Source organism: Petromyzon marinus, unplaced genomic scaffold (assembly GCF_048934315.1).
Source record: "Petromyzon marinus isolate PM22_M1 ecotype Great Lakes invasive population unplaced genomic scaffold, UKy_Petmar_22M1.pri1.0 PM_G_Scaffold_86, whole genome shotgun sequence".
Lineage (NCBI taxonomy): Eukaryota > Metazoa > Chordata > Hyperoartia > Petromyzontiformes > Petromyzontidae > Petromyzon > Petromyzon marinus.
In genome coordinates, this window is record NW_027423042.1 from 700,429 (window position 1) to 724,981 (window position 24,553).

A 24,553-nucleotide genomic window follows, 5' to 3' on the forward strand; every position below is an offset into this window, starting at 1 on the left:
CAGAGGTACCCCTTGACAAAGGAATTAGCATAGAATTTAGCATTGAAATGGCTCATTGAAATAGCTAAGTTAAAGTATACACATCCACAGAGGCACCCCTTGACAAAGGAATTAGCATATAATTTAGCATTGAAATGGCTCATTGAAATAGCTAAGTTAAAGTATACACATCCGCAGAGGTACCCTTTGACAAAGGAATTAGCATAGAATACAATTTTATAAAACAATAAAATTGTATTGTTTTATAAAACTACAATTGTATTGTTTTATATTTTATTATTTTACTAGCGGTAAGTACCCGGCGTTGCCCGGGCGAAAAAGATAGACTCACACATCAACTTACACACAGACATCGACCCACACACGTAGAAACACATCGACTTACACGCACACACACATACACATATAGACTCACACAGACAGACATCGACTTACACACACACACATATGAACTTACACACACATAGACATCCACTTTAGATACACACACATGGAGTTACACACATACAGCGACTCACACACACATCGATTCACACACAGACAAAGGTGAACTCACACACACATTGACGTAAAAACACGTCATTACACACACACACATATCGAGTAAGACACACACACACACGGACGTATATATACACACACATGGACCCACGCACACACATTGACTTACACACACACACATAGACTCGCACACACATAAATAGACTGACACACACATTGCCCCACACACATATGGACTCTACTTTAGATACACACACATGGAGTTACACACACATATCAACTCACACACATGTATGGACTTACACACACACATGTGGACTAACATAGAGACATGGACTGACACGCACCCTTGGACTGACACACACACACAAACACATCGACCTACACACACACACAGCGACTGATGCACACACATGGACTGACACGCACCCTTGGACTGACACACACACACACATCGACCTACACACACACATCGACTGATACACACACATGGACTGACACGCACCCTTGGACTGACACACACACACACACATCGACCTACACACACACACATCGGGGGTTGTCCGTTAGAAAAAGACAGACACACGCAAGGTCCTACATGCACACACGTATGGACTCAAACACACACATCAAATCACAAACAAAGATCCCCCATATAGCCTTAACAGACTGTAGGGGCAAGTGCTGTTAGCGAGCACCTATGAAGGCCGGAACGGTACACCAGGGGGTGAGTGGCCAGCACCACGCCCGACCGCCTTTGTCTCCCTAGTGCCGATGTTTACACACCGCACCAGGTACTCATTTAGAGGCTGAGTCGACCTAGGGGAGGCCCGGGACCGGTTCAGATAATCGTCACTGGTGTTGGCTGTGAGTGGGAATCGAACCCAGGTCGCCAGGTTCATAGCGCAGTGCGCTAACCGCTACACTATCGCTCCCCACATCAAATCACACACACACATCGACGTGCACAGCAATCCCCGATGATGGCACAGCTATGAGCATCGCAGTACTACGTATCAGCAAATAGTGTGACGTGAGCAATCGAAATAGTAGAAATGCATAGAAGAAATCAGCTGAAATAAGTGTACATGAATGAGCATCAGTATGCACAGGTAAGTTGAGAAGCAGGCTACAGTCTAGATTATAGAGTGGCAGTACGTCGACTCAATGACATAAGCATAGCTACAGTCGACATAAAAAGCTGGCAATATGGGCAGCAGCTGAAAAAGCAGGATACAGTCGACATGAAAGGCTGGCAGTACACTGAGTGAGGTAAAGAAGCAGGCAACAGATTATAGACTGGCATACACTCATAATGGGCAAAAGCTAAATTAGCAGTGTGTATAATAGCGGCGGTGCACTGGCGTGAATTAATCAGCAGGCAACAAGCCACATCACAGACTGGCAGTGCACGGTCTCAGCGTCATAAAAACACAGCTCAAAAAGGAAACATGTAGCAACCTAAGAATTAAAAAAGTATTTTTCTGCACACAAAGAAAGTGATTGTAATATCTGCCACCTTCTTTGTTTCATAATAGTAAACAATGAACCCGAGTTATTATCTGCACACAAACATTATTATTATTGTAATATCAGACAACTTATTTGTTTGGGAATAGTAAACAATGAACCCGAGCTATTATCTGCGCACGAACATTATCATTGTAATATTTGGCAACTTATTTGTTTGATAATAGTGTAGGGAGGGGCGTGTATGGGCTATGTGTAGCGACGGTCTGTGTACAACTTACCTGTAAGGGCTGACATAGTCCAGTAGGGGCAGTCGCAATATCCCTTGCCCCGTAGCAGGAGGGGGCTGTTGGGTGTCCTGGGATCCGCCGGGGTCCCTCCTGGGGGGAGGCGGCTGCCGGGTGTTCTGTTAAACACGTGAAATAAAATGTCCGGTGTGAGCTCCACTGAACGCACAACACTTGGCGCGGTCCACCGCCCCCTTTCCCCCCCCAAGCAATTGGCGTGAGTTGGTACGGTCAATGTCGCGCAGTAAATAAATTCATATAGCGAAATCCCACGAAATCGCTAATGTGACTAATTTAAAGGTGACGGACATGAAAAAGGAAGAGCCTATTCCCACCGTGGGGCTTAGGGCGTGCTGGCTGGCACATTTTTTTCGATGTCAACCCCACGGTTCGAGAGGCAAATCCCTCGCAAGCGCACGCGCGCGGAGACGTTTATAGATAAGATATTTACATACAAAAATTATGCCTTTTATTTCATAATACGAACGCCCGCTGGCTGAAGGTCAAGGGACAGACCCAGGTGCCACGGGTCGACTGACTGAGATGACTGGCTGATGCACCACCTGTGCCCCCTCCTGTGCCAACCTGCTGTGCTTTAGCCACCCGGCGTTCCGCTCGTTGTTGTGAGCGTCGCTCCTCCGCCCTCCGTTGTTGTTGGAGGGTGACTGCCTCCAACTGCCCAGTAGCAGCGTCCTTCACGAGCCTCCTCCACAGAGGCCGATCTTGACACCGCTGGTACCAGTCATCGGCAAGTCCACTCAGCTCCACGTCCTCCTGTACCACATCACTCCATCTCTTCTCTAGCCCGTGCCGCGCACAGACAAAGATACCCCTTATAGCCTTAACAGACTGTAGGGGCAAGTGCTGTTAGCGAGCGGCTTTAAAGGCCAGCACGGCACACGAGGGGGTGGGTGGGCAGCACCATGCCCGGCCGCCTTTGTCTCCCTAGCGGCGATGTTTACACATCGCTCCAGGTACTCATTTGAGGCTGAGTCGACCTACACACACACAGACACATATCCTTGTGCGTGGTCTCACCTGGTCGTCGTCCTCACGGTCAGTGAGCAGCGTGAGGAGTGAGCGCAGCGTCCCAGCCGCCCTCACCACCCCCACCGCCCACTTCTCGGGTTGCTCGCAACCACCACCAACACCACCAGCACCACCACCAACACCACGCCCACCACCCCCACCAACGCCACCACCACCGCAACCACCACCACCAACACCACCACCACCAACACCACCCCCACCAACACCACCACCACCACCACCAACACCACGGCCACCACCCCCACCAACGCCACCACCCCCACCAACGCCACCACCACCACCACCGCCACCACCGCAACCACCACCACCAACACCACCACCACCAACACCACCCCCACCACCACCAACACCACCACCACCACCAACACCACCACCAACACCACCACCACCACCAACACCACCCCCACCAACACCACCGCCACCACCACCACCACCAACACCACCCCCACCACCACCAACACTACGGCCACCACCCCCACCAACGCCACCACCACCGCAACCACCACCACCAACACCACCACCACCAACACCACCCCCACCAACACCACCACCACCACCACCAACACCACGGCCACCACCCCCACCAACGCCACCACCCCCACCAACGCCACCACCACCACCACCGCCACCACCGCAACCACCACCACCAACACCACCACCACCACCACCAACACCACCCCCACCACCACCAACACCACCACCACCACCAACACCACCACCACCACCACCAACACCACCCCCACCAACACCACCGCCACCACCACCACCACCACCGCCACCACCACCAACACCACCCCCACCACCACCAACACCACGCCCACCACCCCCACCAACGCCACCACCACCACCACCGCAACCACCACCACCACCAACACCACCACCACCAACACCACCCCCACCAACACCACCACCACCACCAACACCACGGCCACCACCCCCACCAACGCCACCACCCCCACCAACGCCACCACCACCACCACCGCCACCACCGCAACCACCACCACCAACACCACCACCACCACCACCACCCCCACCACCACCAACACCACCACCAACACCACCACCACCAACACCACCCCCACCACCACCAACACCACCACCAACACCACCACCACCACCAACACCACCGCCACCACCACCACCACCACCGCCACCACCACCAACACCACCCCCACCACCACCAACACTACGGCCACCACCCCCACCAACGCCACCACCACCACCAACACCACCACTACCCCCACCACCACCAACCACCACCACCAACACCACCACCGACAACACCACCACCACCAACACCACCAACACCACCACCACCCCCACCAACACCACCAACACCACCCCCACCACCACCAACACCACCAACACCACAGCCAGCGGCGGTGTTGGTGGTGGTGCAGCAGCAGCAGCGTCTGAGAGCGCCCAGGAAGCCGAGCCACCAGCGGCACAGCGGGGAGCCAAGCGGCAGTGCGGCAGCAGCAGGAGCAGCAGCAGGGACAGCAGCAGCAGGGACAGCAGCAGCAGGGACAGCAGGGACAGCAGCAGCAGGGACAGCAGGGGCAGTAGGGACAGCAGCAGGGACAGCAGCAGGGACAGCAGCAGCAGGGACAGCAGCAGGGACAGCAGAGGCAGCAACAGCAGCAGGGGCAGCAGCAGCAGGGACAGCAGCAGGGGCAGCAGGGACAGCAGCAGGGACAGCAGCAGGGGCAGCATCAGGGACAGGGCGCGGAGCGTGAGACAGGAAGGCCGCGTTGGCCATGGTGGTGACAAAGTCCCTCGTCCTGGGGGGGAGGGAGGGGGAGTGGGGGAGTGGTGAGTGTACTAGTGGTGAGTAGTGGTGAGTGTACTAGTGGTGAGTGGTGAGTGTACTAGTGGTGAGTGTACTAGTGGTGAGTGTACTAGTGGTGAGTAGTGGTGAGTAGTGGTGAGTGGTGAGCAGTGGTGAGTGTACCAGTGGTGAGTGTACTAGTGGTGACTGGTGGTGAGTGGTGAGTAGTGGTGAGTGTACTAGTGGTGAGTGGTGAGTAGTGGTGAGTGTACTAGTGGTGAGTAGTGGTGAGTGTACTAGTGGTGAGTGGTGAGTGTACTAGTGGTGAGTAGTGGTGAGTGTACTAGTGGTGAGTAGTGGTGAGTGTACTGGGGTGAGTAGTGGTGAGTGGTGAGTAGTGGTGAGTGTACTAGTGGTGAGTAGTGGTGAGTGTACTAGTGGTGAGTGTAATAGTGGTGAGTAGTGGTGAGTGTACTAGTGGTGAGTGTACTAGTGGTGAGTGTACTAGTGGTGAGTGTACTAGTGGTGAGTGGTGAGTAGTGGTGAGTGTACTAGTGGTGAGTGTACTAGTGGTGAGTGGTGAGTGTACTAGTGGTGAGTAGTGGTGAGTGTACTAGTGATGAGTAGTGGTGAGTGTACTAGTGGTGAGTAGTGGTGAGTGTTGAGTGTACTAGTGGTGAGTAGTGGTGAGTGTACTAGTGTTGAGTGTTGAGTGTACTAGTGGTGAGTGTACTAGTGGTGAGTGTACTAGTGGTGAGTGTACTAGTGGTGAGTAGTGGTGAGTGTTGAGTGTACTAGTGGTGAGTGGTGAGTGTACTAGTGGTGAGTGTACTAGTGGTGAGTGTACTAGTGGTGAGTAGTGGTGAGTGGTGAGTGTACTAGTGGTGAGTAGCGGTGAGTGTACTAGTGGTGAGTGGTGAGTAGTGGTGAGTGTACTAGTGATGAGTAGTGGTGAGTGTACTAGTGGTGAGTAGTGGTGAGTGTTGAGTGTACTAGTGGTGAGTAGTGGTGAGTGTACTAGTGTTGAGTGTTGAGTGTACTAGTGGTGAGTGTACTAGTGGTGAGTGTACTAGTGGTGAGTGTACTAGTGGTGAGTAGTGGTGAGTGTTGAGTGTACTAGTGGTGAGTGGTGAGTGTACTAGTGGTGAGTGTACTAGTGGTGAGTGTACTAGTGGTGAGTAGTGGTGAGTGGTGAGTGTACTAGTGGTGAGTAGCGGTGAGTGTACTAGTGGTGAGTGGTGAGTAGTGGTGAGTGTACTAGTGGTGAGTGTACTAGTGGTGAGTGTACTAGTGGTGAGTGGTGAGTAGTGGTGAGTGGTGAGTGTACTAGTGGTGAGTAGTGGTGAGTGTACTAGTGATGAGTAGTGGTGAGTGTACTAGTGGTGAGTAGTGGTGAGTGTTGAGTGTACTAGTGGTGAGTAGTGGTGAGTGTACTAGTGGTGAGTGTTGAGTGTACTAGTGGTGAGTGGTGAGTGTACTAGTGGTGAGTGTACTAGTGGTGAGTGTACTAGTGGTGAGTGTACTAGGGGTGACTGGTGGTGAGTGGTGAGTAGTGGTGAGTGTACTAGTGGTGAGTAGTGGTGAGTGTACTAGTGGTGAGTGGTGAGTGTACTAGTGGTGAGTAGTGGTGAGTGTACTAGTGGTGAGTAGTGGTGAGTGTACTAGGGGTGAGTAGTGGTGAGTGGTGAGTAGTGGTGAGTGTACTAGTGGTGAGTAGTGGTGGTGAGTGTACTAGTGGTGAGTGTACTAGTGGTGAGTAGTGGTGAGTGTACTAGTGGTGAGTGACTAGTGGTGAGTGTACTAGTGGTGAGTAGTGGTGAGTGTTGAGTGTACTAGTGGTGAGTGGTGAGTAGTGGTGAGTGTACTAGTGGTGAGTAGTGGTGAGTGTACTAGTGATGAGTAGTGGTGAGTTTACTAGTGGTGAGTAGTGGTGAGTGTTGAGTGTACTAGTGGTGAGTAGTGGTGAGTGTACTAGTATTGAGTGTTGAGTGTACTAGTGGTGAGTGTACTAGTGGTGAGTGTACTAGTGGTGAGTGTACTAGTGGTGAGTAGTGGTGAGTGTTGAGTGTACTAGTGGCGAGTGGTGAGTGTAGTAGTGGTGAGTGTACTAGTGGCGAGTGTACTAGTGGTGAGTAGTGGTGAGTGGTGAGTGTACTAGTGGTGAGTAGCGGTGAGTGTACTAGTGGTGAGTGGTGAGTAGTGGTGAGTGTACTAGTGGTGAGTGTACTAGTGGTGAGTGGTGAGTGTACTAGTGGTGAGTAGCGGTGAGTGGTGAGTGTACTAGTGGTGAGTAGTGGTGAGTGTACTAGTGATGAGTAGTGGTGAGTGTACTAGTGGTGAGTAGTGGTGAGTGTTGAGTGTACTAGTGGTGAGTGTACTAGTGGTGAGTGTACTAGTGGTGAGTAGTGGTGAGTGTTGAGTGTACTAGTGGTGAGTGGTGAGTGTACTAGTGGTGAGTGTACTAGTGGTGAGTAGTGGTGAGTGGTGAGTGTACTAGTGGTGAGTAGCGGTGAGTGTACTAGTGGTGAGTAGTGGTGAGTGTACTAGTGGTGAGTGCACTAGTGGTGAGTGTACTAGTGGTGAGTGTACTAGTGGTGAGTGTACTAGTGGTGAGTGTACTAGTGGTGAGTGTTGAGTGTAAACTCACCAGGCGATGCTGAACCCCCCGGACCCGGATCCAACTCCACACGACGAACCGGTTCCAAACACAAGTCGACAAGGAATTGATTCAGACTCTAAATCGATTCCTCATGCAATTCAATGAGCAATCGATTTCTAACACAACTCTACAATCCGATTCCCCGTGCAAGTCAATGGGAGTCGATTCTTAATGCGATTAAAAAAGAGTCGACTCTTCACGAAACAATGTTGAGAATCAATTTGTACGGTGGAGTTACGGAGGTAAAATAAAATAAAACAATTAAATCACGACGTTTTGGAGGCAACACAAGTCTCCTGCTTAAGGTGGAACAGACACAGCGGTGTACTAGTGGTGAGTGGTGAGTAGTGGTGAGTGGTGAGTGTACTAGTGGTGAGTGTACTAGTGGTGAGTAGTGGTGAGTGGTGAGTAGTGGTGAGTGTACTAGTGGTGAGTGTACTAGTGGTGAGTAGTGGTGAGTGGTGAGTAGTGGTGAGTGTACTAGTGGTGAGTAGTGGTGAGTGTACTAGTGGTGAGTGTACTAGTGGTGAGTAGTGGTGAGTGTACTAGTGGTGAGTGTACTAGTGGTGAGTGTACTAGTGGTGAGTGTACTAGTGGTGAGTGGTGAGTAGTGGTGAGTGTACTAGTGGTGAGTGTACTAGTGGTGAGTGGTGAGTGTACTAGTGGTGAGTGTACTAGTGGTGAGTGGTGAGTGTACTAGTGGTGAGTGTACGAGTGGTGAATGTACTAGTGGTGAGTGTACTAGTGGTGAGTGGTGAGTAGTAGTGAGTGTACTAGTGGTGAGTGTACTAGTGGTGAGTGTACTAGTGGTGAGTGGTGAGTGTACTAGTGGTGAGTGTACTAGTGGTGAGTGTACTAGTGGTGAGTAGTGGTGAGTCGTGAGTGTACTAGTGGTGAGTGGTGAGTAGTGGTGAGTGGTGAGTGTACTAGTGGTGAGTAGTGGTGAGTGGTGAGTATGGTGAGTGTACTAGTGGTGAGTAGTGGTGAGTGTACTAGTGGTGAGTGGTGAGTGTACTAGTGGTGAGTAGTGGTGAGTGTACTAGTGGTGAGTGTACTAGTGGTGAGTGTACGAGTGGTGAATGTACTAGTGGTGAGTGTACTAGTGGTGAGTGGTGAGTAGTGGTGAGTGTACTAGTGGTGAGTGTACTAGTGGTGAGTGGTGAGTGTACTAGTGGTGAGTGTACTAGTGGTGAGTGGTGAGTAGTGGTGAGTGTTGAGTAGTGGTGAATGGTGAGTAGTGGTGAGTGGTGAGTGTACTAGTGGTGAGTGTACAAGTGGTGAGTGGTGAGTGTACTAGTGGTGAGTGTACTAGTGGTGAGTGGTGAGTGTACTAGTGGTGAGTCTACTAGTGGTGAGTGTACTAGTGGTGAGTGGTGAGTGTACTAGTGGTGAGTGTACTAGTGGTGAGTGGTGAGTGTACTAGTGGTGAGTGCACTAATGGTGAGTGGTGAGTGTACTAGTGGTGAGTGTACTAGTGGTGAGTGTACTAGTGGTGAGTAGTGGTGAGTCGTGAGTGTACTAGTGGTGAGTGGTGAGTAGTGGTGAGTGGTGAGTGTACTAGTGGTGAGTAGTGGTGAGTGGTGAGTGTACTAGCGGTGAGTGTACTAGTGGTGAGTAGTGGTGAGGGGTAGGTGTACTAGTGGTGAGTGTACTAGTGGTGAGTGGTGAGTAGTGGTGAGTGGTGAGTAGTGGTGAGTGTACTAGTGGTGAGTGGTGAGTAGTGGTGAGTGGTGAGTAGTGATGAGTGTTGAGTAGTGGTGAGTGTACTAGTGGTGAGTGTACTAGTGGTGAGTGGTGAGTGTACTAGTGGTGAGTGTACTAGTAGTGAGTAGTGGTGAGTGTACTAGTGGTGAGTGTACTAGTGGTGAGTGGTGAGTAGTGGTGAGTAGTGGTGAGTGTACTAGTGGTGAGTGTACTAGTGGTGAGTGGTGAGTAGTGGTGAGTGGTGAGTAGTGGTGATTGTACTAGTGGTGAGTGGTGAGTGCTAGTGGTGAGTGTACTAATGGTGAGTGTACTAGTGGTGAGTGTACTAGTGGTGAGTAGTGGTGAGTGTACTAGTGGTGAGTGTACTAGTGGTGAGTGTACTAGTGGTGAGTATACTAGTGGTGAGTAGTGGTGAGTGTACTAGTGGTGAGTGTACTAGTGGTGAGTAGTGGTGAGTGTACTAGTGGTGAGTGTACTAGTGGTGAGTGGTGAGTGTACTAATGGTGAATATACTAGTGGTGAGTAGTGGTGAGTGTACTAGTGGTGAGTGTACTAGTGGTGAGTGGTGAGTAGTGGTGAGTAGTGGTGAGTGTACTAGTGGTGAGTAGTGGTGAGTGTACTAGTGGTGAGTGTACTAGTCGTGAGTAGTGGTGAGTGTTGAGTGTAAACTCACCAGGCAATGCTGAACCCCCCGGACCCGGATCCAACTCCACACGACGAACCGGTTCCAAACACAAGTCGACAAGGAATTGATTCAGACGCTAAGTCGATTCCTCATGCAATTCAATGAGCAATCGATTTCTAACACAACTCTACAATCCGATTCCCCGTGCAAGTTAATGGGAGTCGATTCTTAATACGATTAAAAAGGAGTCGACTCCTCACGAAACAATGTTGAGAATTTGTACGGTGGAGTCACGGAGGAAAAATAAAATAAAACAAAAGAAAACAATTAAATCACGACGTTTAGGAGGCAACACAAGTCTCCTTCTTCAGGTGGTGTCAAGTGGACAGCTCAGTGACACAGAATTAGTAAAGTTGGACTACATGTTTATTTCTCGAAAGCATTTTGGCTGTAGACCAGTGTAACAAGTCAAAAATTTAACTGGAGGCTTTATTTCTTCCAGCACAAGACGCATGATATGGTAGCTGCAGTAAGCCACCCACCGCCGACACACACACACCCACGTGTATTTGTGGATGCACTAAGTCCGACACACACACCTGTACTTGTGGATGCACTAAGTCCGACACACACACCTGTACTTGTGAATGCACTAAGTCCGACACACACACACACCTGTACTTGTGGATGCACTAAGTCCGACACACACACACCTGTACTTGTGGATGCACTAAGTCCGACACACACACCTGTACTTGTGAATGCACTAAGTCCGACACACACACACACCTGTACTTGTGGATGCACTAAGTCCGACACACACACACCTGTACTTGTGGATGCACTAAGTCCGACACACACACCTGTACTTGTGGATGCACTAAGTCCGACACACACACCGACCCATCTGTACTGGTGGATGCACTAAGTCCGACACACACACACCTGTACTTGTGGATGCGTTAAGTCCGACACACACACACTGACCCATCTGTACTGGTGGGTGCACTAAGCCAACACACACACACCGACCCATCTGTACTGGTGGATGCACTAAGTCCGACACACACACACACCGACCCACCTGTACTTGTGGATGCACTAAGTCCGACACACACACACACCTGTACTTGTGGATGCACTAAGTCCGACACACACACACCTGTACTGGTGGATTCACTAAGTCCGACACACTCACACACCGACCCACCTGTACTTGTGGATGCACTAAGTCCGACACACATCCACCTGTACTTGTGGATGCGTTAAGTCCCACACACCGACCCACCTGTACTGGTGGATGTCCTCGAAGGACTTGGAGTTGTTGATGGCGAAGACGCAGAGGAAGCGCTGGCGGTCAGAGACTGAAATGGTGGCGGCTGAGGAGCTTGTTCACTAGCTCACTCCTTGTTTAAAAAATGTTGCTTTGAAGGTCTCGCTCTCAAAATAACGCTCCCAAATAATCAACAGATATTGGTAGTGTGCTGCTATCGACCGCCTAGTGGGAAGGATGTTGAAGCTGCGTCTGCACTTAGAGAGCTTTTTGGGCGCCTCCCTAAAGGTGAAATAGTTTTAGTGGGTGATCTAAATTGGAATTGGCTAAACCCGCCGGCCGTGGCGACAAATTTTACAGATGAATTTAATCTGTTTCAATTAATAAATGTCCCCACAAGACCCAACCTAAAACATTCGGGACAGTCAACACACACTGACTGGTGTTCTGGGTAATAACCTTAGCGATCACTCCTTCATTTTTGGAGTGAGATCATCAGCCAGACCCAAAGCCCCCCCTAAATTGGTTGATAAGCACTCTATGAGACACTTCAGCACTCAGGCATTTGCTAATGATGTGCTTCACTCGGATATTGACAAGGTCTGTGATATCCCCAACCTGATTACGGCTTGGGAGACCTTCAGGTACACGTTTCTCCAAATTCTTAACAAACATGCTCCGTTGGTTAGATTTAAAACTAAATGCAACCACCCACCATGGTTTGATCATTTGATTACAAAGCTAATGAAAACTAGGGACAAGGCTTGGGCATGTGCTCAGAAAAGTAATTTGGTCAATGACTGGCTAGAATACAGGATTTTACGGTATAGATGCATCAAAAAAATGCGGCATGCAAAAAATGCCTACTTTTCCTCCACTCTCCTGGAATCACATGGAAATGCCAGGATTTTCTGGAAAACAAATATATCGAAAAGGCATCCGAAACAGACAATCTGCCCGTTGAGCTTCACCGAAATGGGGAATATTTTTCAGATCCCAAAAAAATAGTTGACAATTTTAACCTTCATTTTTCTGAAGCTGGTCATCTTTTTTATAATGTATTGGGAGTCACCTCTGCTCATGCAAATTCCTACACCCCTGTCCAAACATTAAACGAATGTAGTTTCCAGACAATCCACGAAAGTAATGTTCTGAAACAACTGTCTTACCTCAAAGGGTCCTCCTCTACCGGAGCAGATAGCATTCCCGTCTTTGCTCTACTAACTGTTGGTCACCTAATATACAAACCTATAGCCCATATTTTCAACCTGTCCATCAAAGAAGCATCAGTTCCTCTAGAATGGAAACATTCCTATGTCCGTCCACTTCACAAAGGGGGCCCTAAAAATGATCCAAATAACTACTGACCTATCTCAATTTTGTCCCCGTTGATGAAAATTTTTGAAAAATTAATGACCTACCAAATTAGCAGTTTCCTGTCCACCAATAATCTACTACATCTAAAACAATCTGGATTTGGAAAAATATACTGCACCACATCTGCTGCATTAGACTCTCTGAATCACATTTACAGTAGCCTTGATAATAAGCGGTACTGTACCTGTCTTTTTCTAGACCTGTCCAAAGCTTTTGATACAGTAGACCACAACACCCTGCTTAGTAAACTAAGTTGCCTCGGTTTTTCCGAAAACACAGTAAAATGGTTACAAAATTACCTCTTTTCTCGCACCCAAACTGTATTCACAGATGGTTGGAGGTCAAACAGTGTTAATATAACAAAAGGGGTTCCACAGGGTTCCATCCTCGGCCCCCTTTTGTTCTTTCTTCATGTCAATGACTTGGGCACTGACCTGGATCATTCCAGGGTAAATCTTTTTGCAGATGACACAATACTGATTACTGCTGGCCGCTCTCCGGATGACGTGATTGCTAAGCTACAGGGTGATTTCAACAAACTACAACATCAGCTAGTTGCTCTTAAACTAGTCCTGAATACCTACAAAACCAAGGTGCTATGCTTCTCACCAGGACTAAAGCAGGAAGTTATGTTTCCCCAATTACATTCCTTAAATAATTATAAAATAGAGCAAGTTAAGATCTATAAGTATCTGGGGGTCATCCTGGATTCAAAACTGAATTTTGAAGATCACATTGATTATATTGGTAAAAAGACAAAAATAAAAATTGGTTTTCTGTATCGACACAAGCACTGCTTCCCCCCAATGTTCTGTTTGGAATTGATATAAGCTACCATACTGCCTCTACTTGACTACTGTGACATCGTGTATAAATCAGCCCCAAGTACTGTACTGAAGAAGCTTGATTCCATCTATCACTCGGCCTTAAGATTTACATTGAACTGCACATATAGGACTCACCACTGTGATCTCTACATTGGGTCAGACTTAACATCTCTTAATGTTCGACGGCTTGTGCACCAGATCTTATTTATTCACGATGTACTTACAAAAAAATCTGCAGACTACCTGCTGGATCTCCACTCTGTTTCAAATAACAAATTTGACCTCAGGTCTTCGCTCATTTACCAGCTTCACATTCCCTATTGCCGTAGGAAGGGCCTTTGCTATTGATGCCCCCAGAGTCTGGAATGCTATTGCCAATAAACTGAAACTTGAATCGCTAACAATGAGATCTTCTCTCAAAACTGCTCTCAAGGAGTTGTACACCCCTAGCTGCCACTGCTATTCATTGGCATAAAATAAAATAAAATGTTTCGCTCCGGATGACGCTGCAAAGTATTATCTGTATTTTGATTTAGCGTGCTGATCTTAAAGGTACATTGAATAATTTGATACTCAGACCGATGCTTCTGTTGTTGTGGAGTAACTCATGCAGCCAACTATGGCTCTAGGATTTGGTGTTACATGTTATTTATGTAGTTTATTGTAAACATTCGGCCACAGTCCCTGTGATCACTGTTACGTTGCAATTATGGCTTTATTTTTTGGTGATTTGGAAAACGTTTTTAGGTTTGGACATGTTTGTTTTGTTGTAGTACGGAGTTAGACTGATGGCCTTAATCTAAGTTCTTGTGGTTGTTGTTGTTGTTTGACTTGCATCCCACTGGGATTTTTTGCACATAGCGTTGGTGTACGGTCCTTTTTTCAGGAATATTTAGCTGTTTTTTTTCATGGATTTTCTGTTTGCACAGTCGCATAGTCACTTTAAGATGTTTTTCTTGTTCGTGTTTTTTTTGTGTTTGTTTTGGTTGCACCCCGATTCAAGAGCCGAATGGCTCACAGGGCTATAACCAAAATAAACTGAAACTGAACTGGGCCTTCAAACCTTCACGGAGAGACGCGGGTGGAGGAGGGGCGGGGTTTGAAGGGGGCGTGGTGGAAGGAGGCGGGGCGGGGTGGAAGAGGGCGGGGCGGTGCAAGGGGGCGGGGTGTAAGGGGGCGGGGTGGGGGTGTAAGGGGGCGGGGTGGACGGGGGGCAGGGTGGGCGGGGTGGGGAAACGCCCCTCGGTTTAAAAAAACGCCGCGTATTTCGATTGGTCGAGAGGCGTGCACGTGACCCGCTTTATATTTCATGCAGTTCACGTTCCTGGTTCTTTCGGTGAAGTCACGTAGATAGAAAATAAAAATTAAATAAAAATGACTAAAATCAAACACAAAGCAAAAAACCCACGACGTTGAGCGGAAGAGAAACAAATCCCCCTCCCCCTCCCCCCACAATCCCGCCCACTTGGCGCTACCCAGAGTGCATTGCAGTGCCAGTGGCGTGTCCGTGAACACGTGGGGGCCACGCGGTGGGTTGTTGCCATCATCATCATCACCACCATCATCATCAACACCATCATCATCAACACCATCATCATCAACACCATCATCATCATCAACACCACCATCATCATCAACACCATCATCATCATAAACACCACCATCATTAACACCATCATCAACAACACCACCATCATCATCAACAACATCACCATCAACAACAACACCATCATCATCATAAACACCACCATCATCAACACCACCATCATCATGATCATCAACACCACCACCATCATCAACATCACCATCATCAACATCACCATCATCATCAACACCACCATCATCATCAACACCACCATCATCAACACCATCATCAACAACACCACCAACACCACCACCATCATCAACACCACCACCATCAACACCACCACCATCAACACCACCAACACCACCACCATCATCATCGTCGTCATCTCACGATCCGGGCCAAGTTCCCCCCTCCCCCCCCTCCTCCTGCCCGGCCCCACCAAGGCGGCCCCACCAGCCCCTCTCGTCGCCCGTAGCCAGAGCCGGCGACCATGGCCACTTGGGCGGCCTGCATGGGCGTCAGGATGAGCTTGCTCTCCATGGCGGGCATCCGCTACGAGGGCATCCTCTGTGACATCAACACGGACGACTCCACCGTCGTCTTGGCGAAAGGTTACGCACTGGGGGGTGGGGGGTGGTTCACGGGGCGACTGTGGACACCGCGAAGCTGCGGGTTAGGGGTTTAATGAAGCCGCTTGAGTCGTCCTAACAGGCGACTCGCTCGGGCAGCAGCAGGAGGAGGCCTTGGGGCTGGGGAAAGTTTGCCAGGAGGAGGTGAACGTGTCGGCGACGTTGTCGCCTTCTGGACAGATTGGTGTGGGTGTCGTGGGGTCAATGTGTGGGGGGGGGGGGTATTAAAGAGGGGTTTGACCCTTTTCAGGGCAATCAAACAGGAGGTGTTAAGATGCTCAAACGACAAATAAGATAGTCTTTGTTTTTTTTTCGGTAAAGTCACGTAGGTGAAAAAAATCAATAAAATAAATGAAAAGAACTAAATGAAATCATGATTGTATTGGATTGCTGTATGTACTTTTGTGTTTTCAATTAACCTGGATTTGTAAGAGAGTCCTTAATCTCAGTGGGAATTGCCCAGAAATGTTTAAAATGACAGCCATTGATGCGTCACGTGGGGGTCAGACATTTGTGACGATGTGTGACGAGGGGCGGTGGGGAGTTGAGAAATGTGACGTCACATCAAAATTCGCAACTTTAAATATAGACAACACGTTCTACTTATCTTCTTGGTTCTTTCGGTAAAGTCACGTAGAATGGAAATAAAATAATAAAAATAAAGCAATGACATTTTATTTTTAATAAAATTGTATAATGTTTTATTATTTTTTATAAAATAAAATGTTATTTTATTATGTTTTATTGTTATTATTTTATTTCCATTCTACGTGACTTTACCGAAAGAGCCAATAAGATGAATCCCTGCAGTCACGAAAGCTTTAAATCGAAACGTTCTACTTAATCAAATAGACTTGTTAATAAATGTTTTCACCTTCAACATCGGAGTGCAGCGCCACATTAAATACGCACTACAATGATAATAGTTTAAAGAGATTTGAAGTGTGTTTTATATATATTTTTTTTGGGGGGGGGGTGGCAAAAATCGTCCAAAATCGCGCGACGTCATTTATGGCCGGCGCCTCTAGCTGTACTGGGGCAAAGTTCTTCAACTCGTCACCCGCTTAATCACGAATGTTCTGAGGTTGTTGTTCTTGCTGATTCTGGGTCGCAGTGGTTTCAAGTATTGTTCAATGAAGGTTATTGGGTGCACAGCCGTTTCAATACGGGCACACATTGTTTCGTCCATCTGTTTGTGTTTCTCCCTTGGCGACGGGACCTCGTTGGCTAAACGTTGATGTTTATAATGGCAGGGGGTGACCAATAAGGGTTTGAATCGATCTGTAACAATCTAGGGGCACTGATAAGGGGTTGACAGCTATGCCAACACGAACGCGCGATTAACCGCGCGATTAACCCCGTTGACCTGAACAAGTTCGTGGTTTCGGTGCGTGCGCGTGTTCAAGTTTCAAGTTTCATTTATTAGGTATAGCCCTGTGAGCCATGCGGCTCTTAAGTCGGGGTGCAACCGCAACAAACAAAATTTGAACACAGAACATCTTAAAGCGACGACGCGTAACAGAAACATTCTGGAATAAACCAGCAAATATTCCACACAAAAAAACTTATTAAAACGCTGTGTGTTAAAATCAAGTGTTGAAGTCGGGTCGGTAGTCACGGGGCAATGAGATGCGGCTGGTCACAGACGGCGCGTGACCCCGGCCAAAAAGCCCGGCGGTGCCGCTTAAGGGGCCGTCCATAAATTATGTCACGCGATTTTGAACGATTTTTTTGACCCCCCCCCTCAAATATGACGTCACAAAGCTCTGCCCCCCCCTCCCCCCCCCCAAAATAAAACACGCTTGAAATCGCTTTAAACTATTGTTGTCATTGTAGTGCGTATTTAATGTGCCGCTGTACTCTGATCTTGTAGGAGAAAACATTAAAAAGTCTATTTAATTAAGTGGAACGTGTTTTTATATTTAAAGTTGCGCATTTTGATGTGACGTCACATTTATCAAACTCCCCCCCCCAGTCGTCACACATCGTCACAAATGTCTGACCCCCCCCCCCAGGTGCGTGACGTCATTTCTGGACGGCCCCAAAACACTCCAGCGCTGTCCTACCAGACAGTCTCGTCCCTTCACCTGATGAAAGCCGCTTGTATTGTGGCCGAAACGTCGTGAGAATATTATTGTGTTATTTTATTTTATCAATTTATTATTTTATTCTCATTCTACGTGGTGACTTTACCGAAAGAACCAAAGAAGAGGCCCCAAAACAGTTAATTTGGAAGTTCCAGATTCATTTTTGCCTTCGTTCACAGATCTGGGCCAACGGCACCTGTCTGGATTAAATTGGCACAATGGAGAACTTCTTCTATGCGACGGTGATGATAGGGATTTGTGATGTTGATACCCATAAACATTCAATACCTGCAGGCATATGGCTTATGGATGACGGGCTATTGGTTGGTTTTAATACAGCTAAGACATAATAAAATAAAATACATATAAAATAAATTTCATTTATATTTTATTTAAATAAAAATAAAATAAATTTAATTTTTATTTTATTATGTTTTATTTTTATTATTTTATTATTTCCCTTCTACGTGACTTTACCGAAAGAAACAATAATATTTAATACAGCTTCTGGCAGGAAATAAATGAATCTCAATTTTTGGCTTGCAGCGTTGAGAAATGTGTGCAGCTCGGAACCCCGCGAGCTAGATTTGATTCCTGGCTACAGACAACGTCGTCGGTGGTGGCCTTGTATCCCAACTCATTCTGGTTTTCGCGTAGGTAGACTGCCTTCAAGTGAAGTTACCTGGTGCGGTGTGTAAGTGAAAAAGATTATTAAATCAGCACTGGGGAGGATGAAGGTAGCTGAACCAGCTAGAAACTATTTTAAACAATTGTTTAGGTTGCGAGTAAGGCCCACTTACTATACTGCTCTTTCAGAAGTGACCTCCCCACAAATGGTAGGTAACGCAACGAAGTGGCTTATCGAAGGACCTGGAGGGGGGGGGGGGGGGAAATCCACTCGACCCATGGGAAGAGAAAACCTCGCTGACTCCAAATATACAGCAGGTGTTGTCAGGGTTGGGATGAAACGCATGACCTTCGATATATACCAGGCGAGGTAGTTAACTTCTCACCACAGTGGCGCCCAAAACCCACAACCACGCACCTGCTCCGACCTGCATAGGTGCTCTCGACCGTAACAACGCTTGACCAAACGGGTACGTGGAGGTCTGTACCGGCGGCGGGCGTCTTTGTGTGCGCGCAGTGCGCTTGCGCGGGACGGAGGGGCGCCCCGCCGACCGTCCCATCGCCCCTCGCGAGGAGGTCTTCGAATACATCGTCTTTCGTGTCAGCGAGATCAAGGACTTGACCCCGTGCGAGTACATGCTGTCCGCTCTGCACCACGACGTGACCATGGTGCAGGTGAGAGGTTAAGCCGCTCTTTACCATTAAACTATTTATTTATTGTACCATGTGAGGCCCACCGAGCTACTTAACTCTCTTTCAGCAGCGACCCGGCCACAAATGATTTGCTCAACGAAGCGGCTTATCGCGTGGACGTTTCCAGCAGCCAAATACTCCAAATGCACGTCGGTTCTAAAATGCGGAGGTAGAAACTGGATGACCCAGAGAAATCCACGTGACCACGGGGGAGGACGTTGAAAACTCCAAAAATATGCAGGCGTCGGGGGTCTGGATCAAACCCCACGACCTATTGTACTCCAGGCGAGGTAGTTAACATCTTGCCACTGCAGCGGTGCCATGGTTTAGGGGAGCGGTGGCACAGTGGTTGATGCGCTGCACCACAAACCCGCCTACGACCCACCGGGGTTTGATTCCCACTTACGGCCAATGCCAGATGATGATCATCTGAAACGGTCCCGGGCTTTTCCTGAGGCCTATCCAATGAGCAGCCTGGTGCGATGTATAAACATCGCCACTGGGGAGACAAAGGCGGTCGGCCGCGGTGCTGGCTTCCCCACCTCCATGTGCTTTGCCGGCCTCGTAGTTTCTCGCACTGCACTTGCCCCGAACGTCCGTTAAGCCTTTAAGGGACATCTTTGGCAACATGTTGACAAAATGTGGAAAAAAAAAGTCAACGCTGATCGGCCGCATTTCGGGCAAATTTCCCTTCACGGCACTGGAATCGAGGAAGCCAGAGATGGTGGAGAATACGAGGTTGGAGACTGCACTTCACACTCGGGGGGGCTTGATGAAAGTTGCATTTGAGAGTTACAATAGTTAGCTAACAGTGGTAGCTGTGGAGGGTTTTTACAGGTTGAGGAGGAGGAGATGGAAGAGGCTACCAAGATCCGAGCCCGGGTGCCAGCGTGCCAGTGGCTGAATTGCGCAACCCTTGGCACCTAATTGGCTCTCGGGTGATGACATCGCAATTATCCCTCCTCCTAAGACCGAAACGGGAGAATTTCTCATGGTAGCCAGATGGCTTACAGAGGTTATCTGTAAGCCATCTGGCTACCATGAGAGATTCGTTCATGAGGCTATCCACATATACAAACACAGAGACAATTTCAACCGAGAGGAAGGAATTCTGGCTTAGCAATCATTGGAAGGATTTGATAAACCATTCCGGGTCTTAATTGATTGTTCACGTTTACGGTGGCTTTCAGACCGCATCCATCACTTTCGTCTCCCCCCTCCTCTTTTCCGAACATAGATGGACTCGTCCATCTGAATAACTGCCAAATCGCTCTCCGTGGTGCTAACGTAAAAAAAAAACCGCCACTTTTTTTCAAAAAAATGTCTTGCTGTGGTTTTTACACCTGATGATGATTGCTTGTGTTGCAGTCGAAACGTCGTGAGAATTTTAAAGTTTTATATTTTTATTATTTTATTGTTTCCCTTCTATGTGGTGACTTTACCGAAAGAACCAAGAAGGTGCATAAGAAGTTTGACATGCGTTCGTCGTCCATCGTGATTTGTTCTAATTGCTGCCTAACCCACCCTCACCCCCCATCCAGTCCTCGCCGGGCACCCCGGGGGGGGGGCGCCGCTCGCTGCCATGCGCGCGCGGTATCGGAGCGGCGGCGAGCTGCCACTCCGCGCCGGGCACGCCGACCGGACCCCCCCGCGGTGCCACGGGCGGCCACCCGGGCCACGCGCGGCACGACGCCTGGGCCACAGCGGTCGGGCACCGTCCCTTTGTGCAACCTGCGTACGGAGGAGCTGCGGGTACGGGAGGGGGGGGGTGCGGTGTGCGGTAAACATTGGCACTGCAGGGCTGCACCTTTGCCCTCTTAATGCCACGTGGTTTCCGTTGCCCAGTGGCCTTGCCTCAGGTCGTTTTCGCCTTTTGCTCGTTTAGAGGCAACTGCGTGATTTCAATGCGATCTTAATTGAACGCAGTTGAGTTGCAGCTATCTTCATGGAATTATTTCCGTAAGCGCATGCTACTGTTGCTGCCCTCTGCTGCTGCTGCCCTCTGTACTGCTGCCCTCTGTTGCTACTGCTGCCCTCTGCTTCTGCTGCCCTCTGCTACTGCTGCTGCCCTCTGTGCTGCTGCTGCCGCCGGTGCCCGCGGGTTGCATTGAGCTTCACGTGCGAGCCGAAGGGCGACGCGAAGCGGCGCTTCTACGGAGAGGAACAGCAGCAGCAGGAGCACAGCGCCCTCGACTGGCAGGTGCGGTGGTGGCGGCCTGGGGTCGTGTTAGTGGTGGCTATGGTGGTGGTTGTGGTGGTGGTTGTAGTGGTTGTGGTGGTGGTGTTTGTGGTTGTGGTAGTGGTGGTTGTGGTGGTGCTTGTAGTGGTGGTGGTTGTGGTGGCTATGGTGGTGGTTGTGGTAGTGGTGGTTGTAGTGGTTGTGGTGGCTATGGTGGTGGTTGTGGTGGCTGTGGTGGTGGCTGTGGTTGTGGTGGTTGTAGTGGTGGTGGTTGTGGAGGCTATGGTGGTGGTTGTGGTGGTTGTGGTGGTGGTGGTGGCTGTGGTGGTGGTGGTTGTGGCTCTGGTGGTGGCTGTGGTGGTGGTTGTGGTGGCTGTGGTGGTGGCTGTGGTGGTGGTTGTGGTGGCTGTGGTGGTGGTTGTGGCTCTGGTTGTGGTGGTGGTAGCTGTGGTGGTGGTGGCTGTGTTGGTGGCTGTGGTGGTGGCTGTGGTGGTGGTTGTGGTGGTGGCTGTGGTGGTGGCTGTGGTAGTGGTGGTTGTGGTGGCTGTGGTGGTGGCTGTGGTGGTGGTTGTGGTGGTGGCTGTGGTGGTGGCTGTGGTGGTGGTGGCTCTGGTTGTGGTGGTTGTGGTGGTGGTGGCTGTGGTGGTGGTGGTTGCGGCTCTGGTTGTGGTGGTGGCTGTGTAATTGGTTGACAATATTTTGTATTTCTCTCAATTTCAATAGATTTTATAATTAGTATTGGCCAGTATTAAGACTAAAATAACACCAAAGAAATATGTTGATGTTTGTGTAAAACGAATTATTATTGACCACGACTATTTAGATCATCTGTTGAAATTGAGAGAAATAAAAAAAACTATTTCACCGTTCTGACAGCTGCAGGCTCAGTGCTGCTGGGAGCGTATTGTTTAGTAATACATTTAACGCATGCTTATATCCAGGTTATCCAGGTTAACTCGTCCGTCTTCAGGCCAAAGCCGGGGTCTGCTTCCGATAAGATCGACCGCGTGACGCTGTGCGGGCAACGGGGAGCGCTGCAGAACACGTCGATGATGCGCGTGCGCGACACCAAGATATTCTTGGTGTCGGCGTACCACGACCAGCGCGAGGCCGGTCAGAGCACACGCATCATCGGCATCACCAACCGGTATGAGCCGGACGTGCTCTCCTGCCACTTCTGCTGCCGAGGGCACTCGGAGATCCTGACGGTCACCGCCAGCGCCTACGTCCACTCGGATCACTTTGACTTCCCGTACGACACGGCCGACTTCCTGTGCACGGAGCCGCTGGACTGCGAGCCGGGACACGTGTCCGTCCAGCGCATGCGCACAATACCGGACGAGGAGGAGGCCGAGTGGGTCTTCATGCCCGTGCGAAATCGGCTCTACATGCCCCCCACCTTCACACAGGAATTCAGCGTCTGCATCTCCACGCTCTTCGGGAACTACGGCAACGTCCTGCAGTTCGTGCAGGCGATCGAAATGTACCGCATCTTGGGTGCGGGCCGCGTGACGGTATACAACACAAGCTGCAGCTCTGAGCTGAACAAAGTGCTCCTCTACTACATCAAGACCGGCCTCGTCGAGGTCGTTCAGTGGCCCATCACGGACTACGTGCGGGTGTCCAGAGGGTGGCACTACCCCGAGCACCCAGGCGAGCTGCACTACTATGGCCAGATAGCGGCGCTGAACGACTGCGTGTCTCGGCACATGTACAGCACGCGCTACCTGGTCCTCACGGACATCGACGAAGTGATCATCCCTTTGAAGCACACAAACTGGAAGGACCTCATGCGGTACTTGAACGACAAGTACGGCGCCGACATTTACACATTCGAAAACCACGTGTTTCCCTACACGGTATCGGAAGAGTTTGGGTCGAAGTTCCAGGCGTGGAACGCCATCCCGGGCGTCAACATCATGCGCCACATTAGACGGGAGCCAAACCTGCCGGAGGTCTTCAACCCGACCAAGATGATCCTGAACCCACGCGCGGTGCTGCAGACGTCGGTGCACAGTACGCTCAACGCGCTGGGCATCTCGCAGACGGTGCCCGGAGACATCGCGATCATGCACCACTACCGATCGCCCAAGCAGCCCGACCTGCCGCTCGACTCGCTGGTCGTGGACCTCACGCTGTGGAGATACAATGCCACTCTGATCAGAAATGTCAACAAGGTCCTCAACAGGGTCTTCTGGAATGAGTAGGCACAACGGGCGGCGGTGGCGGCGGTGGCGTTGATTGTCATCTTGCGTTTTTTGCGGTCTTGCAATTTGAGTTAAACACCGGTGTTTGTGAGTTTTCCGTTTGCGAATGTGGTCAATGTATGGGACATATTTATTTGCTAATCTTATGATTGCGTTTACAGTTAAAATTTGTTATCTTCATGTTTTTCTGCATTTGAATCCACCAGGGCACAATAGGGGTTGTATTGGTATGTCTTATGGAAGCTAGGGAAGTTAACATTGGTTTATTTTAAACCAATCCTAATTATTTCTATTGCTTTTGGGAGTACCACTCGAAATGTTTTCAGGTTAAAACATTTAAAATGTGGCACAAATTGATTTAAATAAATGTTCAGTGTGCATGTTCTACCAGTCTCTAATGAGCTTATTGTTTTCATGACTCGTGTCCACGGAGGATAGTCAAATCCCAGAGGATGGTGGCAGGATTTTAAAAAGTAAATCCTGTGGTGATAAAAAAAATGTACATACGATATTAAACTTTTAATTTGAGTGATAATTTGAATGACAGGTGTGTTTTGGGCCAAATGAGCTAGTAAAGACTCACATTAAACATAATAGATTCAGTAGGAATATATTTATACATCCAAATGTATATAGTTGTGTATTTGAATATGTATCAACACCAGCTGTTGATACATACAACTCATTTTAAATTATAAAGCCATGTTAATGTATTCCTAAACAATACATGGAGTTGACATTTCTGAATTGTTGCATTAGATAGTTTCGCGATGGATTATTCAGCAGAAATCATCATTATCACGTATTATCAATCTTGCAAACCAGTTTTAAACATATACAGCAAAATGCTATTACCATTCTTTATCTACATATATAATATCACAGATCTGTCCTGTCATTCTGTGACTGTGATTAACGCCCCCGGATTGGTTTAAGTGCGTCACGTGATCCCGAGCAAGCAGCCAACCAGAGGTGCGCCCCCCCCCCCCCCAAACATGTACG

General features: G+C 49.1%; 1 protein-coding gene and 1 long non-coding RNA gene across 3 annotated transcripts; one reads left to right on the top strand and one right to left on the bottom strand.

The window, feature by feature from the left end:
- Positions 1–2,257: 2,257 nt before the first annotated feature.
- On the bottom strand, positions 2,258–3,423 carry LOC142921703 (uncharacterized). Its single transcript, XR_012939623.1, has 3 exons — positions 3,297–3,423; positions 2,844–2,990; positions 2,258–2,377 (listed from the first exon to the last, which is right to left on the bottom strand). It is a non-coding gene; the product is annotated as an uncharacterized LOC142921703 (long non-coding RNA).
- An 11,599-nt stretch (positions 3,424–15,022) lies between these two features.
- Positions 15,023–23,936, top strand: LOC142921715 (beta-1,4-galactosyltransferase galt-1-like). Of its 2 annotated transcripts, none has more exons than XM_076063030.1 (5): positions 15,023–15,755; positions 18,990–19,147; positions 20,707–20,917; positions 21,278–21,365; positions 22,286–23,936. In XM_076063030.1, the coding sequence occupies exons 3-5, from the start codon at positions 20,748–20,750 to the stop codon at positions 23,549–23,551; spliced, it is 1,524 nt and encodes a 507-aa protein (XP_075919145.1). In that variant the 5' UTR covers positions 15,023–15,755; positions 18,990–19,147; positions 20,707–20,747; the 3' UTR covers positions 23,552–23,936. The 2 variants fall into 2 exon arrangements, with proteins under 2 accessions (XP_075919145.1, XP_075919144.1); XM_076063029.1 differs by having other exon boundaries at positions 15,023–15,740.
- The last annotated feature ends 617 nt before the right edge of the window (positions 23,937–24,553 follow it).

What these genes read in the sequence shown, in the direction of transcription:
- LOC142921715 (XM_076063030.1), top strand. Translation starts at nt 20,748, where the DNA reads ATGCGCGCGCGGTATCGGAGCGGCGGCGAGCTGCCACTCCGCGCCGGG. An exon ending in TGCGTACGGAGGAGCTGCGG is followed by an intron (nt 20,918 to 21,277) that starts GTACGGGAGGGG and finishes GGTTGCATTGAG; the next exon opens with CTTCACGTGCGAGCCGAAGG. An exon ending in ACAGCGCCCTCGACTGGCAG is followed by an intron (nt 21,366 to 22,285) that starts GTGCGGTGGTGG and finishes GCTTATATCCAG; the next exon opens with GTTATCCAGGTTAACTCGTC.